We start from the raw sequence: 13,479 nt of genomic DNA on the forward strand, positions 1-13,479 counted from the left end.
CTCCCATGCTCATGGATTGGCAGGATCAACATTGTAAAAATGGCTATCTTGCCAAAAGCAATCTACAGATTCAATGCAATCCCCATCAAAATTCCAAATCAATTCTTCAACGAATTAGAAAGTGCAATTTGCAAATTCATCTGGAATAACAAAAAACCTAGGATAGCAAAAACTCTTCTCAAGGATAAAAGAACCTCTGGTGGAATCACCATGCCGGACCTAAAGCTCTACTACAGAGCAATTGTAATAAAAACTGCATGGTACTGGTATAGTGACAGACAAATAGACCAATGGAATAGAATTGAAGACCCAGAAATGAACCCACACACCTACGGTCACTTCATCTTCGACAAGGGAGCTAAAAACATCCAGTGGAAGAAAGACAGCATTTTCAACAAATGGTGCTGGCACAACTGGTTGTTAACATGTAGAAGAATGCGAATCGATCCATTCCTATCTCCTTGTACTAAGGTCAAGTCTAAGTGGATCAAGGAACTTCACATAAAACCAGAGACACTGAAACTTATAGAGGAGAAAGTGGGGAAAAGCCTTGAAGATATGGGCACAGGGGAAAAATTCCTGAATAGAACAGTAATGGCTTGTGCTGTAAGATCGAGAATTGACAAGTGGGACCTCATGAAACTACAAAGCTTCTGCAAGGCTAAAGACACCATCAATAAGACAAAAAACCACCAGCAGATTGGGAAAGGATCTTCACCTATCCTAAATCAGATAAGGGACTAATATCCAATATATATAAAGAACTCAAGAAGGTGGACTCCAGAAAGTCAAATAACCCCATTAAAAAATGGGGCTCAGAGCTGAACAAAGAATTCTCACCTGAGGAATACCGAATGGCAGAGAAACACCTGAAAAAATGTTCAACATCCTTAATCATCAGGGAAATGCAAATCAAAACAACCCTGAGATTCCACCTCACACCAGTCAGAATGGCTAAGATCAAAAATTCAGGTGGCAGCAGATGCTGGCGAGGATGTGGAGAAAGAGGAACACTCCTCCATTGTTGGTGGGATTGCAAGCTTGTACAACCACTCTGGAAATCAGTCTGGCGGTTCCTCAGAAAATTGGACATAGTACTACCGGAGGATCCAGCAATACCTCTCCTGGGCATATATCCAGAAGATGTCCCAACCGGTAAAAAGGACACATGCTCCACTATGTTCATAGCAGCCCTATTTATAATAGCCAGAAGCTGGAAAGAACCCAGATGTCCCTCAACAGAGGAATGGATACAGAAATTATGGTACATTTACACAATGGAGTACTACTCAGCTATTAAAAAGAATGAATTTATGAAATTCCTAGCCAAATGGATGGATTGGAGGGCATCATCTTGAGTGAAGTAACACAATCACAAAAGAACTCACACAATATGTATTCACTGATAAGTGGATATTAGCCCAAAACTTAGGATACCCAAGATATAAGATACAATTTGCTAAACGCATGAAACTGAAGAAGAATGAAGACCAAAGTGTGGACACTGTGCACCTTCTTAGAATTGGGAACAAAACACCCAGGGAAGGAGGTTCAGAGACAAAGTTCGTAGCTGTGATGAAAGGATGGACCATTTAGAGTCTGCCGTATCCAGGGATCCATTCCATAATCAGCTTCTAAACGCTGACACCATTGCATACACTAGCAAGATTTTGCTGAAAGGACCCAAATATAGCTGTCTCTTGTGAGACGATGCCGGGGCCTAGCAAACACAGGAGTGGATGTTCACAGTCAGCTATTGGATGTATCACAGGGCTCCCAATGGAGAAGCTAGGGAAAGTACCCAAGGAGCTAAAGGGATCTGCAACCCTATTGTTGGAACAACATGATGTACTAACCAGAACCCCGGAGCTCTTGTCTCTAGCTGCATATATATCGAAAGATGGCCTAGTCGGCCATCAATGGAAAGAGAGGCCCATTGGACTTGCAAACTTTATTTGCCCCAATATAGGGGAATGCCAGGGCCAAAAGAATGGGAATGGGTGGGTAGGGAAGTGGGGGGCGCTATGGGGGACTTTTGGGATAGCATTGGAAATGTAATTGAGGAAAATATGTAATAAAAATATTAAAAATCAAAAAAAAACAAAAAAAAAACAAAAAAATTCATCTTGGTGGAACGTATCTCTCATCCTAGCACTTTGGAGGTGGAGGGAGGAGGATAAGAGATTCAAGGTCACGCTCAGCTGCATCCCTGGACTTCTGGACCAGAAGAGTTTTACTCTCCTGCTGCTGACCTGAATGCTGCAGGCAACCCCCTCTCCCCCCCCCCCCCCGCCCATCCACCCCCCTCCCTGTGGCTATACAGGAAGGAAGAAAGTGTAACTCCCAGGTCCTGCCTCTCTGGAAGAAGGAACTCAATGGGCAACAAGCCCAGAATAATTTCCCTTCTCCCGTAGAAAATTTCCTTCCTTCCCTACAGGATTTAAGTATGGGATTCCCATTGTCCCTCAGTGCTTCCTTTGCTGTAATTAGACATCATTACCAAGGCAACTTAGAGAAGAAAGAGGTTCTTAGGGGCATGCAGTTCCAGGAGGTCAGGCAGCATGACAGCAGACAGGCAGGCATGGTGTTGGAGCAGTTTACATCTTGATCTACAAGCATAAGGCAGAGAGATGGCTATGGCTGGGAAGGACACGGATTCTTGAACTCTTAAAGCTCACTCCAGTGACCTCCTCCACCAAGGCCATGCCTCCCAATCCTTCCCTAACAGTTCCACCAACCGGAGACCTAGTTTCAAACACATGAGCCTATGGGAGTCATTCGCAATTAACCCTCCGCACCAAGTAACAGATAACCCACAATTTGTCATGATCTTGCCTTCTAACAAATCCAAGGTGAAATTGAAAATGATGAGAGTCAAAGCACATTTAGTGTCCCCAAACTAGGGCTTAGGAAACTGCCTAGTTAGTAGACGGCTTGACTACCATGAGCAAAGTCTCATGTTTGGTCTCCAGCACCACTCAAATGAAGCATGGTGGTATATACATGAAATCCCAACATAGGAGTATCAGAACTTCAAGGGCATACTGGCTACCCAGAGAGTTTGTGGCCAGCCTGAACTATATAAGGTGTGTCTCAAAAAAGAATGGCAGTCAGGAGATCTGCCTCAAAAGAAAGATACAGAAACAGCATCATAACTTAAAAACTATTCATTCATAATTTAAAGTATAATATATTCTGTCACAAAATGGGAAATGTGATAGTAGCAATATGATAACATACATATCATATTATACACAATATATATAATGAGTAAGATACTCAGTATCTTATTTTGCATTCATATGTAGCCAACATGATAGAGACTGTTATTATGTCCATTTTTCAGGTGAAGAAAACTAAGGCTGAAATGTTGACCTGGCCAAGGTCAATCATTCAATACTTGTTTATTTAACACACACTATGACGTGAGCCACATTATCAGAATTAATAATACAGTGCAAAAGCCCATGCCTTCAGGGAGATGATACTCTATTAGGGAAATCAGACTGCCAAAAATTAAAAGCTACAGCTGAGGATATAGCTCAGTGGTAGTGTTTGCCGAGCAAGCTCATGAACCTGGGTTTGATTCACAGTACTGAAAAGATAACAAACAACAAAAAGACATAAATGTAAAAGCAGTCGATGTTACATGCTGTGAAAACCAGAGCAGGGGAATCAGGAAAATCAGGACGATGGAGGGGAGGGGTGACCTAAGGAGCAATGACACACTTGAGTGCTCAGGAGAGGCCTCTCTGGGAACTGCCACTCCAAAGAAACCTTAAGGAAGAAGGGTAAAAAGCTATGTGTCTTGGGTTGCTTTTTATCACTGTGATAAAAAACACTGACCAAAAACTATTTTGGGGTTGAGAAGTTTATTTTGACTTATAGGTACAATCCATTATCAAGGAAGCCAAGGCATGAACCCAGACACAATGGAGCAAAACACCAATGGAGGGGTCCTGTCTGTAGTCTGCAAATGCTCACCTGAAGACTCTGCCAACTCCAGAAGTCTGAAAGGTTTATAATAAGACATTGGGGAGGACATGCAGGAACTAGAAGCAGTATAGACAGATTAGCTTACTCATAGGGCTCTGCTCTGAAGAACAGAGAGATGGATGGGACTGTGGCTCAGCTGGCAGAGAGCTTGCCTCGCATACATGAAGCCCTGAGCTCAATCTCAGCACCATAGAAACTACCTACCAGATTTAGTGCCACACACAGCTGTATACAGGAGGGTTTGACCATGAGAAGATAGTCTCATTCTTTCTGACTACCTGTAGGCTCTCCTTGACATATAAGATCTTTAGCTGAGAGAAGCAGGAGGAAATGTAGATTTGAGGGAAGAAACAGAGATATGCAGGAAGACAAGACAAGGGACTCACTGGGGACTATGCTATGGCTGCCAGCTCACTGAGAGGAGGCAAAGCCAGTGGAGGGGGTGATGACCAACGATGTGCACATAGGCAGAGCTGTGTATGAGTGTTCTCCATGTATACTCACTCAGCTACTGGGGGAGAGTGCTGAGCTGTGCCATCATGATTTTAACATGGTTGGGGTTTGCTGACAGCTTGATAGGAGGAGAGGCAGGGAGAGGAATCACAAGTGTGATGGTTAATCTAATCTTTTAAACATATTCTCTCCCCCCCCATCCCTATCACTCTGTTTTTCTCTGTCTCTTGCTGTCTCTCTCTGTCTCTGTCTTTTTGCATCTCTGTCTGTGTGTGTGTGTCCATGTCCGATAGAGGACAGTGTGTAGGAGTTGCCTCTCCTTCGACCATGTGGGTCTCAGTGTCAAACACAGGTCATCAGGCTTAGCAGCAAGCTCCTGTATGCCTTGAGCCATCTCAGCAGCCCTTAACTTTAAACAAATACATGGTTCATTCGTGCCTGGCTGAATTAATACAAGCAAATTTGTAAACCCACAATACTAAAGAAAAGACCCAGTCCTGGCCAGTCTTCCTGAAGCAAGAAGGAGCCACACGAGGAAACAGGACTCGGACCCTACATTATAGAGTCCTATCTGCTAAGTAACTAAATAACACAGAAGGTCAGAGAACACTGAAGCTCAAAGTTTTAATGTATGACTAGATATAAAAATGTATGACTAGATATTATTTAAGGATTCTATATTGTTACTTACCCCCCAAAATAGAGAGCAGGTCTTTTATGCATGTATATATGCATACGTATATAATAGATTCCAGAAAACATCAATCTGATGAAGTTTCCGCTGAAAAAGAAATATGGGAACATTCCTGCTGACTCGGATGCAAACACAGCAGCCAGTCACTCACAGACAGTCCTCCATTTACATGGTTCAAGCCACGTTTTCTAAGCTTCAGTATGACTTCAGAGCTAAATGCCTTTAATAGTTTTGAGTTTGGATCCTCTCCTAGATTAGTGACAAATGATCTCTAGTGACTCTGGACAGTGGCAGTGCTCCTCAGTTCTTGTCAGCCATATGATGCACATGCTCTACAGCATCCTGTCAGCCATATGATGTGCGTGCCCTACAGCGTCCTGTGTGTTTTGGTAGAGTGGCTATATTTGTGCATTTTAGAGGTGTGTGTGTGTGTGTGTGTGTGTGTGTGTGTGTACAGGTGCAGAGATCAATTTTGGGTTATTGTTCCTTAGAGGATGCCCACCATCTTGTTTTGTTGTTGGTTGTTGGTTATTTGTTTGTTTGTTATTGTCTTTTATCTTTTGTTTTTTGTTTGTTTTTGTTTTTGTTTTTTTGAGACTAGGTTTCTCTGTTTAGCCCTGGCTGTCCTGGAATTCGATATGTAAACCAGGCTGGTCTTGAACTCAGAGATTTGCCTGTCTCTGCCTTCCAAGTCCTGGGGCTACATGTGCCTCCATGCCTCCATGTCCTGCTGGAAGAGATACTCTTAATCAAGGTATTGCTTCCATCAGATTAGCCAGTGGGTGTACCTCCTGCGTATTACAAGTGCACATGGTTGTATGCACACACAGAGGCCACTGGAAAACAGTCAGTGTCCTCCTCTATCCCTCTCTATCTCACTGGAAGTTGAGGAGCATCTGTAAATCTTCAGTACATGCAATGGCTCACGCTAGTGGCTTCCATTGATAGGTTATCACCATTTTCACTCTTCCAGTCTCTGTTGTCTGTGCCTCCACCTTGCATCCAGCCCAGGTCCGAAGTAGATGTGGGTCCTACCCTGGGAAAGCTGGCCAATCCTGAGCATTCTGCTCTCCTACCTCTGGCTTCCTCTGGGGCTTTCAAACTGCCTGGTATGCAGAAGTTTCTGTGAATAGTCACTTGGCCTGTCAGCTGGGTCAGGCTTCATTTAGGTTCCTCAACACAGACGTCTGGGTTCCTACGCTTGAACATCCTTCTACACTGACTTATCTCCTTTCCTCCTTTGCCCTTGTGAAATAAATGCCTGGGTGCCCCAAAGTGGCCAATACTTCTACTCTTACTTCAAGAGCCAACGATACACAAAACAAAGACAAAGCAAAACCATCCTCTTGATCTTGCATCGTGTTTACCTAAGAGGAACTATGATGAATTGTACACCTGGAGGTTTCACATGCTGTGATTCATGTAGATGTCACTATAAAATGGCAACATTCCCTTGCTAACATTTATGGTACAACTATGCCTGCTGGGTGGGAATGGACAGAATATCAGAGAGAAGGCTGGTACAAAATGAGGGACAACATAGCAAGCTGGCACAATAGCTCAATGGGTAAGAGCACTGGCCACCAAGAGTGACAATATGACTTTGTAAATCTTGTGACTGGACCCCACTTGCTGAGTAGTTGTGTTCCCCAGTCCTTCTCCTTCTCCCCCCTCCCCACACACACATACACATACATACACACACACACACACTCACACACACACACACACACACACACACCACATACACACACAGAAATGCAAAAAGAGGAAGGAGGATAATAGTAATAATAATCGTATTCCTGGATTATCATTTGGATTATCATTTATCATATAAACACACGAATATATTTCCATGATATGTTAGTAAAATTTAGATACAAGAATTAATTTGGCTTTTAAAAACAGAAAACATCAATTTTCTTTCCTTTGAGAAGAGGTCCCAAATTGCCCAGTGTGGCTTCATTTTACTCTGAAGCCAAAGGTAACCTTGATCTGCTCTTTCTGCCTATACCTCTTGAGTCCGAGATTAGGCAGGTACTGCTGCTGCCTGATTTATGAAGTACTGGGTATTAAACCCAAGGCACATACATGCACATTAGGCAACCACTCTACCCACTGGGTTTTATCCCAACTCTGACAATGACTTTTGAAAAGAAACTATTATAACTATAAACTTTAAGAACAAAATTAGCCTTAGAGCTTAGAGTGCAGCTGCCTTCTCTTTCTGAAAAGAGTGACAGGAGAGTCTGTGGTCACTATAGCAACAAGGAGGACGACTGACAAACACAACATTTAGGTTCCCAGTTACTGAGAAAATGAGACCAGGTTCACCAGCGACCAACACCCTGAAGTGTAGGGGTGAGATGATCCTACAGGCATAGGATTCCAAGGCCCCTTGACCAACTGAATGCATTCAATTGGGATCTCAGTAGACCAGGAGGGTTGATGCTGGTTCCCTGATAACCCATTTGTCCACTTCTAGATACAAATCAGAACCAATAGACAAAGCCCGGATTCTGGTACAGCTCAAGGACAGTCCGGCTCCAGGAGACCCTGTCTCAAGCAAACAAGGAACAAACAAATGGAGGCAAAAATAAAGCCCAATAGGAAATCCACAAAAACTAAAGTAACACAGCTGTGGTTGTAAACAACAACAACAACAACAAAACAAACAAACAAAACAAAACCAAAAACAAACCACAACTCTTTATGCCTCTTAAAAACTGACAGGAAAATACTTCAGGGATCCTGAAAGAGCAAAGGTCTCTGGCAGCTGCCAACAGCAGCCTGTCAAGCCTGGCTTAAGAAGACAAAGAAGACCATTTATGAAAGTTTCATCTAGCTGCTTTGACTGTTTCTGATTTGTTTGAGCTTAATTTTTGGCTGCTAACTAAGAGTGTGGCATAGTCCTGTCATCTTAGTGCTTTCAAGGCTGAGACAGGAAGATTGGGAGTTCAAGGCCAGCCTAGGGTACAAATTGAGACCTGTCTAAATCAACCACTAATAGTTATAATAATAGATAAAAAATGTTTGTTAGCAGAAGGATTAATTTGTATCTTTGTTTACTGTTTTGTTTTTGAGACAAGCTCTTACCCTATAGCTAAGCCTAGCCTAGAACTTACTATGTAGCCCCAGCTGGCTTCCAACTCATGGAAACTCTCCTACCTTAGTCTCTTGAATGTTGAGGTAACAGGCATGAGCTACCATGCCTGCCTCTGAGTCTGTTAATAGAACCTTTATTCTAATACCTGATGAATATCTACTATGTGCTAGGGATTCAGTAGACACTAAAGGTTCAAGGTCCAATAATAAATGGACCTCACAAAGCTAGAGGGTACATAGAGGAGGTGGTCTCCATGGTCTAACAAACAAAACTGTGCTGAGAATAGAACTCCAGGAGCAGTTCCGGAAGAGGATTACTCAGCACGTAGGGAAGTATGCATCAGGTAGACTCTACGGAGGTATGAGATGCTTATCGATCAGAGAGGAAGGAAGTGCATCCTACTGCAAGAGCCCCAGAGCAGGAGAGCACAGGGCAAGTTCTAACACCAAAAATCCCAAGAGAGGAAGAAAAAGAAAGGGGAAGGGGGCGGGGGGGGGGGGGAAGGCAGATTGGAATCTAATGAGGAGCATAGAAAGTTTTACTCTAATCTGAGTTTCAGACAGACCACCTACCCTGTAAATCTGGAGACAGAGACGAAACAGTGCTGTATGAGGTGGGAGCTCACGGGCCAACAGCTGCAGTGAGCAATCAGTACGGAGGAAAGGCTTAGTGGGATAGAAAGGGCAGGGAGTCAGGAAGGTCTCACTGAGGCAAGGAGCTGGCCAGAGGCAGGAAATCACAGTGTGCGTGGTGCTTGCAGGAAGTGACCAGTGAATCAGCAGGCCCAAGCAGGCTAGCCAGTGGAAATGAATGCACACAGACTGTAGAGACCTGGGGAAGAGAGAGCACTGAGGGAAGGCTGTACGTCAGAGCTTCCCTTACATGGGCTAGCCCAATCAGGAGGGCAAAATGTCATAGGAAATCTGACCCAAGAGATGGTCTGTACATTGGGAAGAGACTTGTAATAAAGCTCACAGGGAAGACGGAATCCCCGTGAAAGGGTTCAGAGCTGTCGTGGTTTGAACGAGAAACGTCCTCCAAAGGCTTGTGTGTTTGAACTCTTGGTCTGTGGCTGCTGGAACTTTTGGAAGGTTGTGGAACTTTCATGAGGTGGAGTTTCACTGGAGGAAGTGTACTACTAGGAGCTGGCCTTGGGTGTTTTATAGCCCAGCCTGAAATCCTGTCCATTCTCTGCTTCCTGGCTGCAGAAGCAATGGGACCACACATTATGATCTGCTGCCACGCCTCCCTGCCACGATGGTCTGTATCCCTTCAAACTAAACCGAAAGAAATCCTTTCTCCTTTAGGTAACTTTTTGTCAGATGGCTTGCCACAACAAAGTGGGGCATCACACAGGAAGTCCAACGAAAGGAACGCATGCAGAGAAGGACTTCCAAGCCACGAGTGAGGCAGGGCTTCCTTCTGGAGTGTTTTCTTAGAAAGCAAGGGACAGGGCCTGTGGTAGGGAAGAGGAACAGAGGCTGACCATTGCTTCCTATGGGCCGGGTCCTGGTCTAAGCTCTGGGAATAGGAAACTGAGCAGATAACTCCCCTGCTTCTCTGAAGCTTATGGAGATCAGGAGGAGTTCAAGGGCAGCCTCCATCACACAACCTGGGCTAGATGAGACTCCGAGGAAGTTGAACAGATGCGCTAACTCAGGCTAACCAAGCCATGAGGAGCAAGTGAGTAGGCAGGCAGCACCCCTCCATGGCCTCTGCTCCGGTTCCCACTTGAGTTCCTGCCCTGACTTCCCTCAGTAACAGAGTGGCCTAAGAACTAAAAGTCAAAATACCACCCCTCAAATAAAGTAGTAACGCTTAATATTCAACAGAAAAAATAAAATTTAAAAACGAGACAGAGACGCCCTTCAGTGGGTAAAGACACTTTCTGTGCAAGTCTAGTGACACAAATCCAATGACCGGAAGCCATGTACATGTGGAAGGAGTGGTCCAGCTCCCACGAGTTGGCCACCACAACCACACTGTGGTATACCATACACACAGAGACATTTTTTTATTTCATGTGTTTTAAAATACTTGTTTGCTTACTTATTTATTCATTACTGTGTCTGAAGTCGCTCCTGTGAGCAAAGCCCACCCCACCCCCACTATCTTCAGCTTCATGCAGAGATTTAGGGGCCGAGAGGTCAAAGGGCTCCAATGCTGCCTATTCTGTGATGAGAGATCAGGCTTACCCCAGATCCCACACACAGAAATACACCAGCGTACTTATTAAGAAAACACATTAGGCGCCCTCGCCACCGCGTCTCTGCTGCTTTTGTGCTCTCCCTCCCGCCATGGCCAGCCTTAAGGATCTCGAAGGGAAGTGGCGCCTGATGGAAAGCCACGGCTTTGAGGAGTACATGAAAGAGCTAGGAGTAGGTCTGGCTCTTAGGAAGATGGCTGCCATGGCCAAGCCAGACTGTATCATTACTTGTGATGGCAACAACATCACCGTCAAAACCGAGAGCACAGTGAAGACGACCGTGTTCTCTTGTACCCTGGGAGAGAAGTTTGATGAAACTACGGCTGATGGCAGAAAAACTGAGACGGTCTGCACCTTCCAAGACGGTGCCCTGGTCCAGCACCAGCAATGGGAAGGGAAGGAGAGCACGATAACAAGAAAACTGAAGGATGGGAAGATGATCGTGGAGTGTGTCATGAACAATGCCATCTGCACTCGGGTCTATGAGAAGGTGCAATGAGGGCTTCCTCGTCATCCTGGACAGGACTTAGCTGCCAGAGTGAATATGCTCAATTCAGTGAGCGGTCATAAGCAACAAACAGCTTCACTTCTTTGGTTTTGTTTTTCATGACTGTTGAGTTCTCTTTATCACAAACACTTTACATGGAATTTCATGTCAAACTTGGTTTACCCAGGATCATTCCTTTGGTTAGTAAATAAACGTGTGAGTGCTAACTTAAAAAAAAATTAAAAAAAAAAAAAAAGAAAAAAAAGAAAACACATTATTGCTTGCCTAAGGGAGCCGCATAAACTAGATTCTACAGAGTTGTATCTCGATTTAGCGCCTTCCTGCGTGCACTCTTATTTGTAGCCTGACTTACTGCCTTCTAGACCCAGGACTGCAGAGGATACAGAAAACAAAACAAAGCTGGCTTCTCACACGGGACTCCCAGCCGTGGGACAAACAAGGCAGCCAGAGCTGCAGCAGTGCCTGCATGCAACAGCAGCAACCATACACAGAACAGTGCAGGGATCTGCTTCAGATGCAGGGTTGGGAAGGCATCCCTGATGATCACTGCTGATGTGGAATCTAAAGCGAGTGTGGGTGTGAGCACGGGACAGTGGGCCTCCTGCAGCTGTATGTCACTGCTTACTGCAGCATTCCTGGCTCTCCTCAGAGACCACATCCACCTCCTGGAAGAGCTTAGCAACGGTATGGGATGTCTGCTATAAAACCATCCCCAAAACATTCTCAAAATCTTTGTTATGGCTTCTTCCCACTTTCCTCCTGCAGATCATAGATATGGCATCCTGCCCCCATGGCACGGCTGAGCTTGGTGGGTTCATATCCCCTAAAAATAGCCAAGATGCTATCCGTCATTGACAGGCTGGGAAAATGGGTCAGTGGGTGATGCGCTGGCTTTGCAAGCAAGAGAACCTAAGTTTGGATTTCTAGCACCTACATTAAAATGGGCTTGAAGATATATCTGTACTGTAACTCCAGTGCTAGACCTGGAAAGGACATGCAAGATACTGTAATGATGTAGTATGGGTCAGTACCTATAACCCCAGCACTTAGGGGTGGAGGTGGAAGGATCAGGCATTCAAGGCCAGCTCAAGCCACTTGAAACCCTGCATGCCTTTAACCCCAGCACTCAGGAGTTTGAGGCAGGTGAATCTCTGTGAGTTTGAAGCCAACATGGTCTACATAGAGTGTTGTGCAACAGCCAGAGCTACAAGTGAGACCTTATCTCAAACAATACAAAATAAAACAAAACAAACCAATTCTCACAAATACCAGAGGACCTCCTTTCAGCCTCTCCACCACTGGACCACAAAGTTTCTGAGAAAGTCTGACTTGGACCAAGAGTGTCTGTCACTAAGCTTGCACTAAGCACAGGACAAGAGCTATTTGCTGCAGAGATAAAGGAATCCCCCCTCTGAGAATGGCATGGAAAGGAAGAATTGATGCCACTGTGGCAGGAAAATCTCACAAGAAAGGAACATCTCTGTTTGAAACAAACATGGTAACTAGTTATTTATTTCTGTTTTCCAGAATTTAAATCTGGGGGTGAGATGGCTCAGCAGGTACAGGCACCTGAAGCCCAGTGCCACGCCTGGGGAGCTGAGTTCCATCCTGCAGACCCATGTGTTAGAGAAGATTTTACAGACCCTGCAAATTGTTTTCTCCACCCTCAGGGTATTGTGGCACATGTGCATCACTGCAGACCACATGGAAGAAGAGTAGAGAGTGGCCTCCTGCTGGCTGTCTACCACTCCATGTATGCTGTGGCACGCATGTGCATCACAAAATAACTAACTAACTAAATAAATAAATATGCAGTGTAAAAAGCAAGGTTACAGGGCTGGGCACTGTGGCACACACTGTTAATCCCAGATTTTGGGAAGCAGTGGCAGGTGGATCTCTGTGAGTTCATGGCCAGCTTGTTTTACCTAGTGAGTTCTAGAACAGCCAGGGCTATATAGAGAGACCCTGGCTCAGAGACAAAACAAAAGGAACTTCAATCTGATAGAACAGGACTCTCACTTTTTATAAGCAAAACAAAAAACAAACAAACAAACAAACAAACAAAACCAACTGGGCCCTAAAGCTCCCAGATGTTGACTCAGTGCCAGGTTCCATTACCTACGTGGCATGGGGTTATTTTAAATGATAACATTGAAGACCGCTGTGGAGGATTCCTTTGCTTTCAACTTTGTACGGAAAAAACAACACAAAACTGACTGTTTAAAATAGTTTGCTGATAGAAAATGCCTGGTGACATTTGTCACATACAGTGTTTTAATTACTTATCATGTTAGTCTTTAATTGTATTTAGTGAAGTGCATCGAAGTGGGCTTTCCCATTGTAAATATATAGCTTTATCATGATCAAGTCACAGAGTGGCTGGTGAGATGGCTCAGTGGGTAAGGCATTTGCTAACAAGCCTGGTGACCTGAGATCTATCTCTGGGACCCTTGTAGTAGAAGGAAAGAGCTGAATCTAAAAAACTGTCCTCTCACCTTCACATAAGCACGGTGGCA

General features: G+C 44.5%; 2 protein-coding genes across 2 annotated transcripts in view; one reads left to right on the forward strand and one right to left on the reverse strand.

The window, feature by feature from the left end:
• The window catches only part of Pld1 (phospholipase D1), a 191,949-nt gene that overhangs the window by 151,224 nt on the left and 27,246 nt on the right, over positions 1-13,479 (reverse strand). The gene's annotated exons all lie outside the window — the stretch shown is intronic.
• On the forward strand, positions 10,483-11,169 carry LOC110290758 (fatty acid-binding protein 5). Its single transcript, XM_085835352.1, has one exon. The coding sequence runs from the start codon at positions 10,547-10,549 to the stop codon at positions 10,952-10,954; it is 408 nt and encodes a 135-aa protein (XP_085691478.1). The 5' UTR covers positions 10,483-10,546; the 3' UTR covers positions 10,955-11,169.

This window comes from Mus caroli, unplaced genomic scaffold (genome assembly GCF_978045245.1).
Source record: "Mus caroli unplaced genomic scaffold, Mus_caroli_1 scaffold_3, whole genome shotgun sequence".
In the NCBI taxonomy this organism is placed as follows: Eukaryota; Metazoa; Chordata; class Mammalia; order Rodentia; family Muridae; genus Mus; species Mus caroli.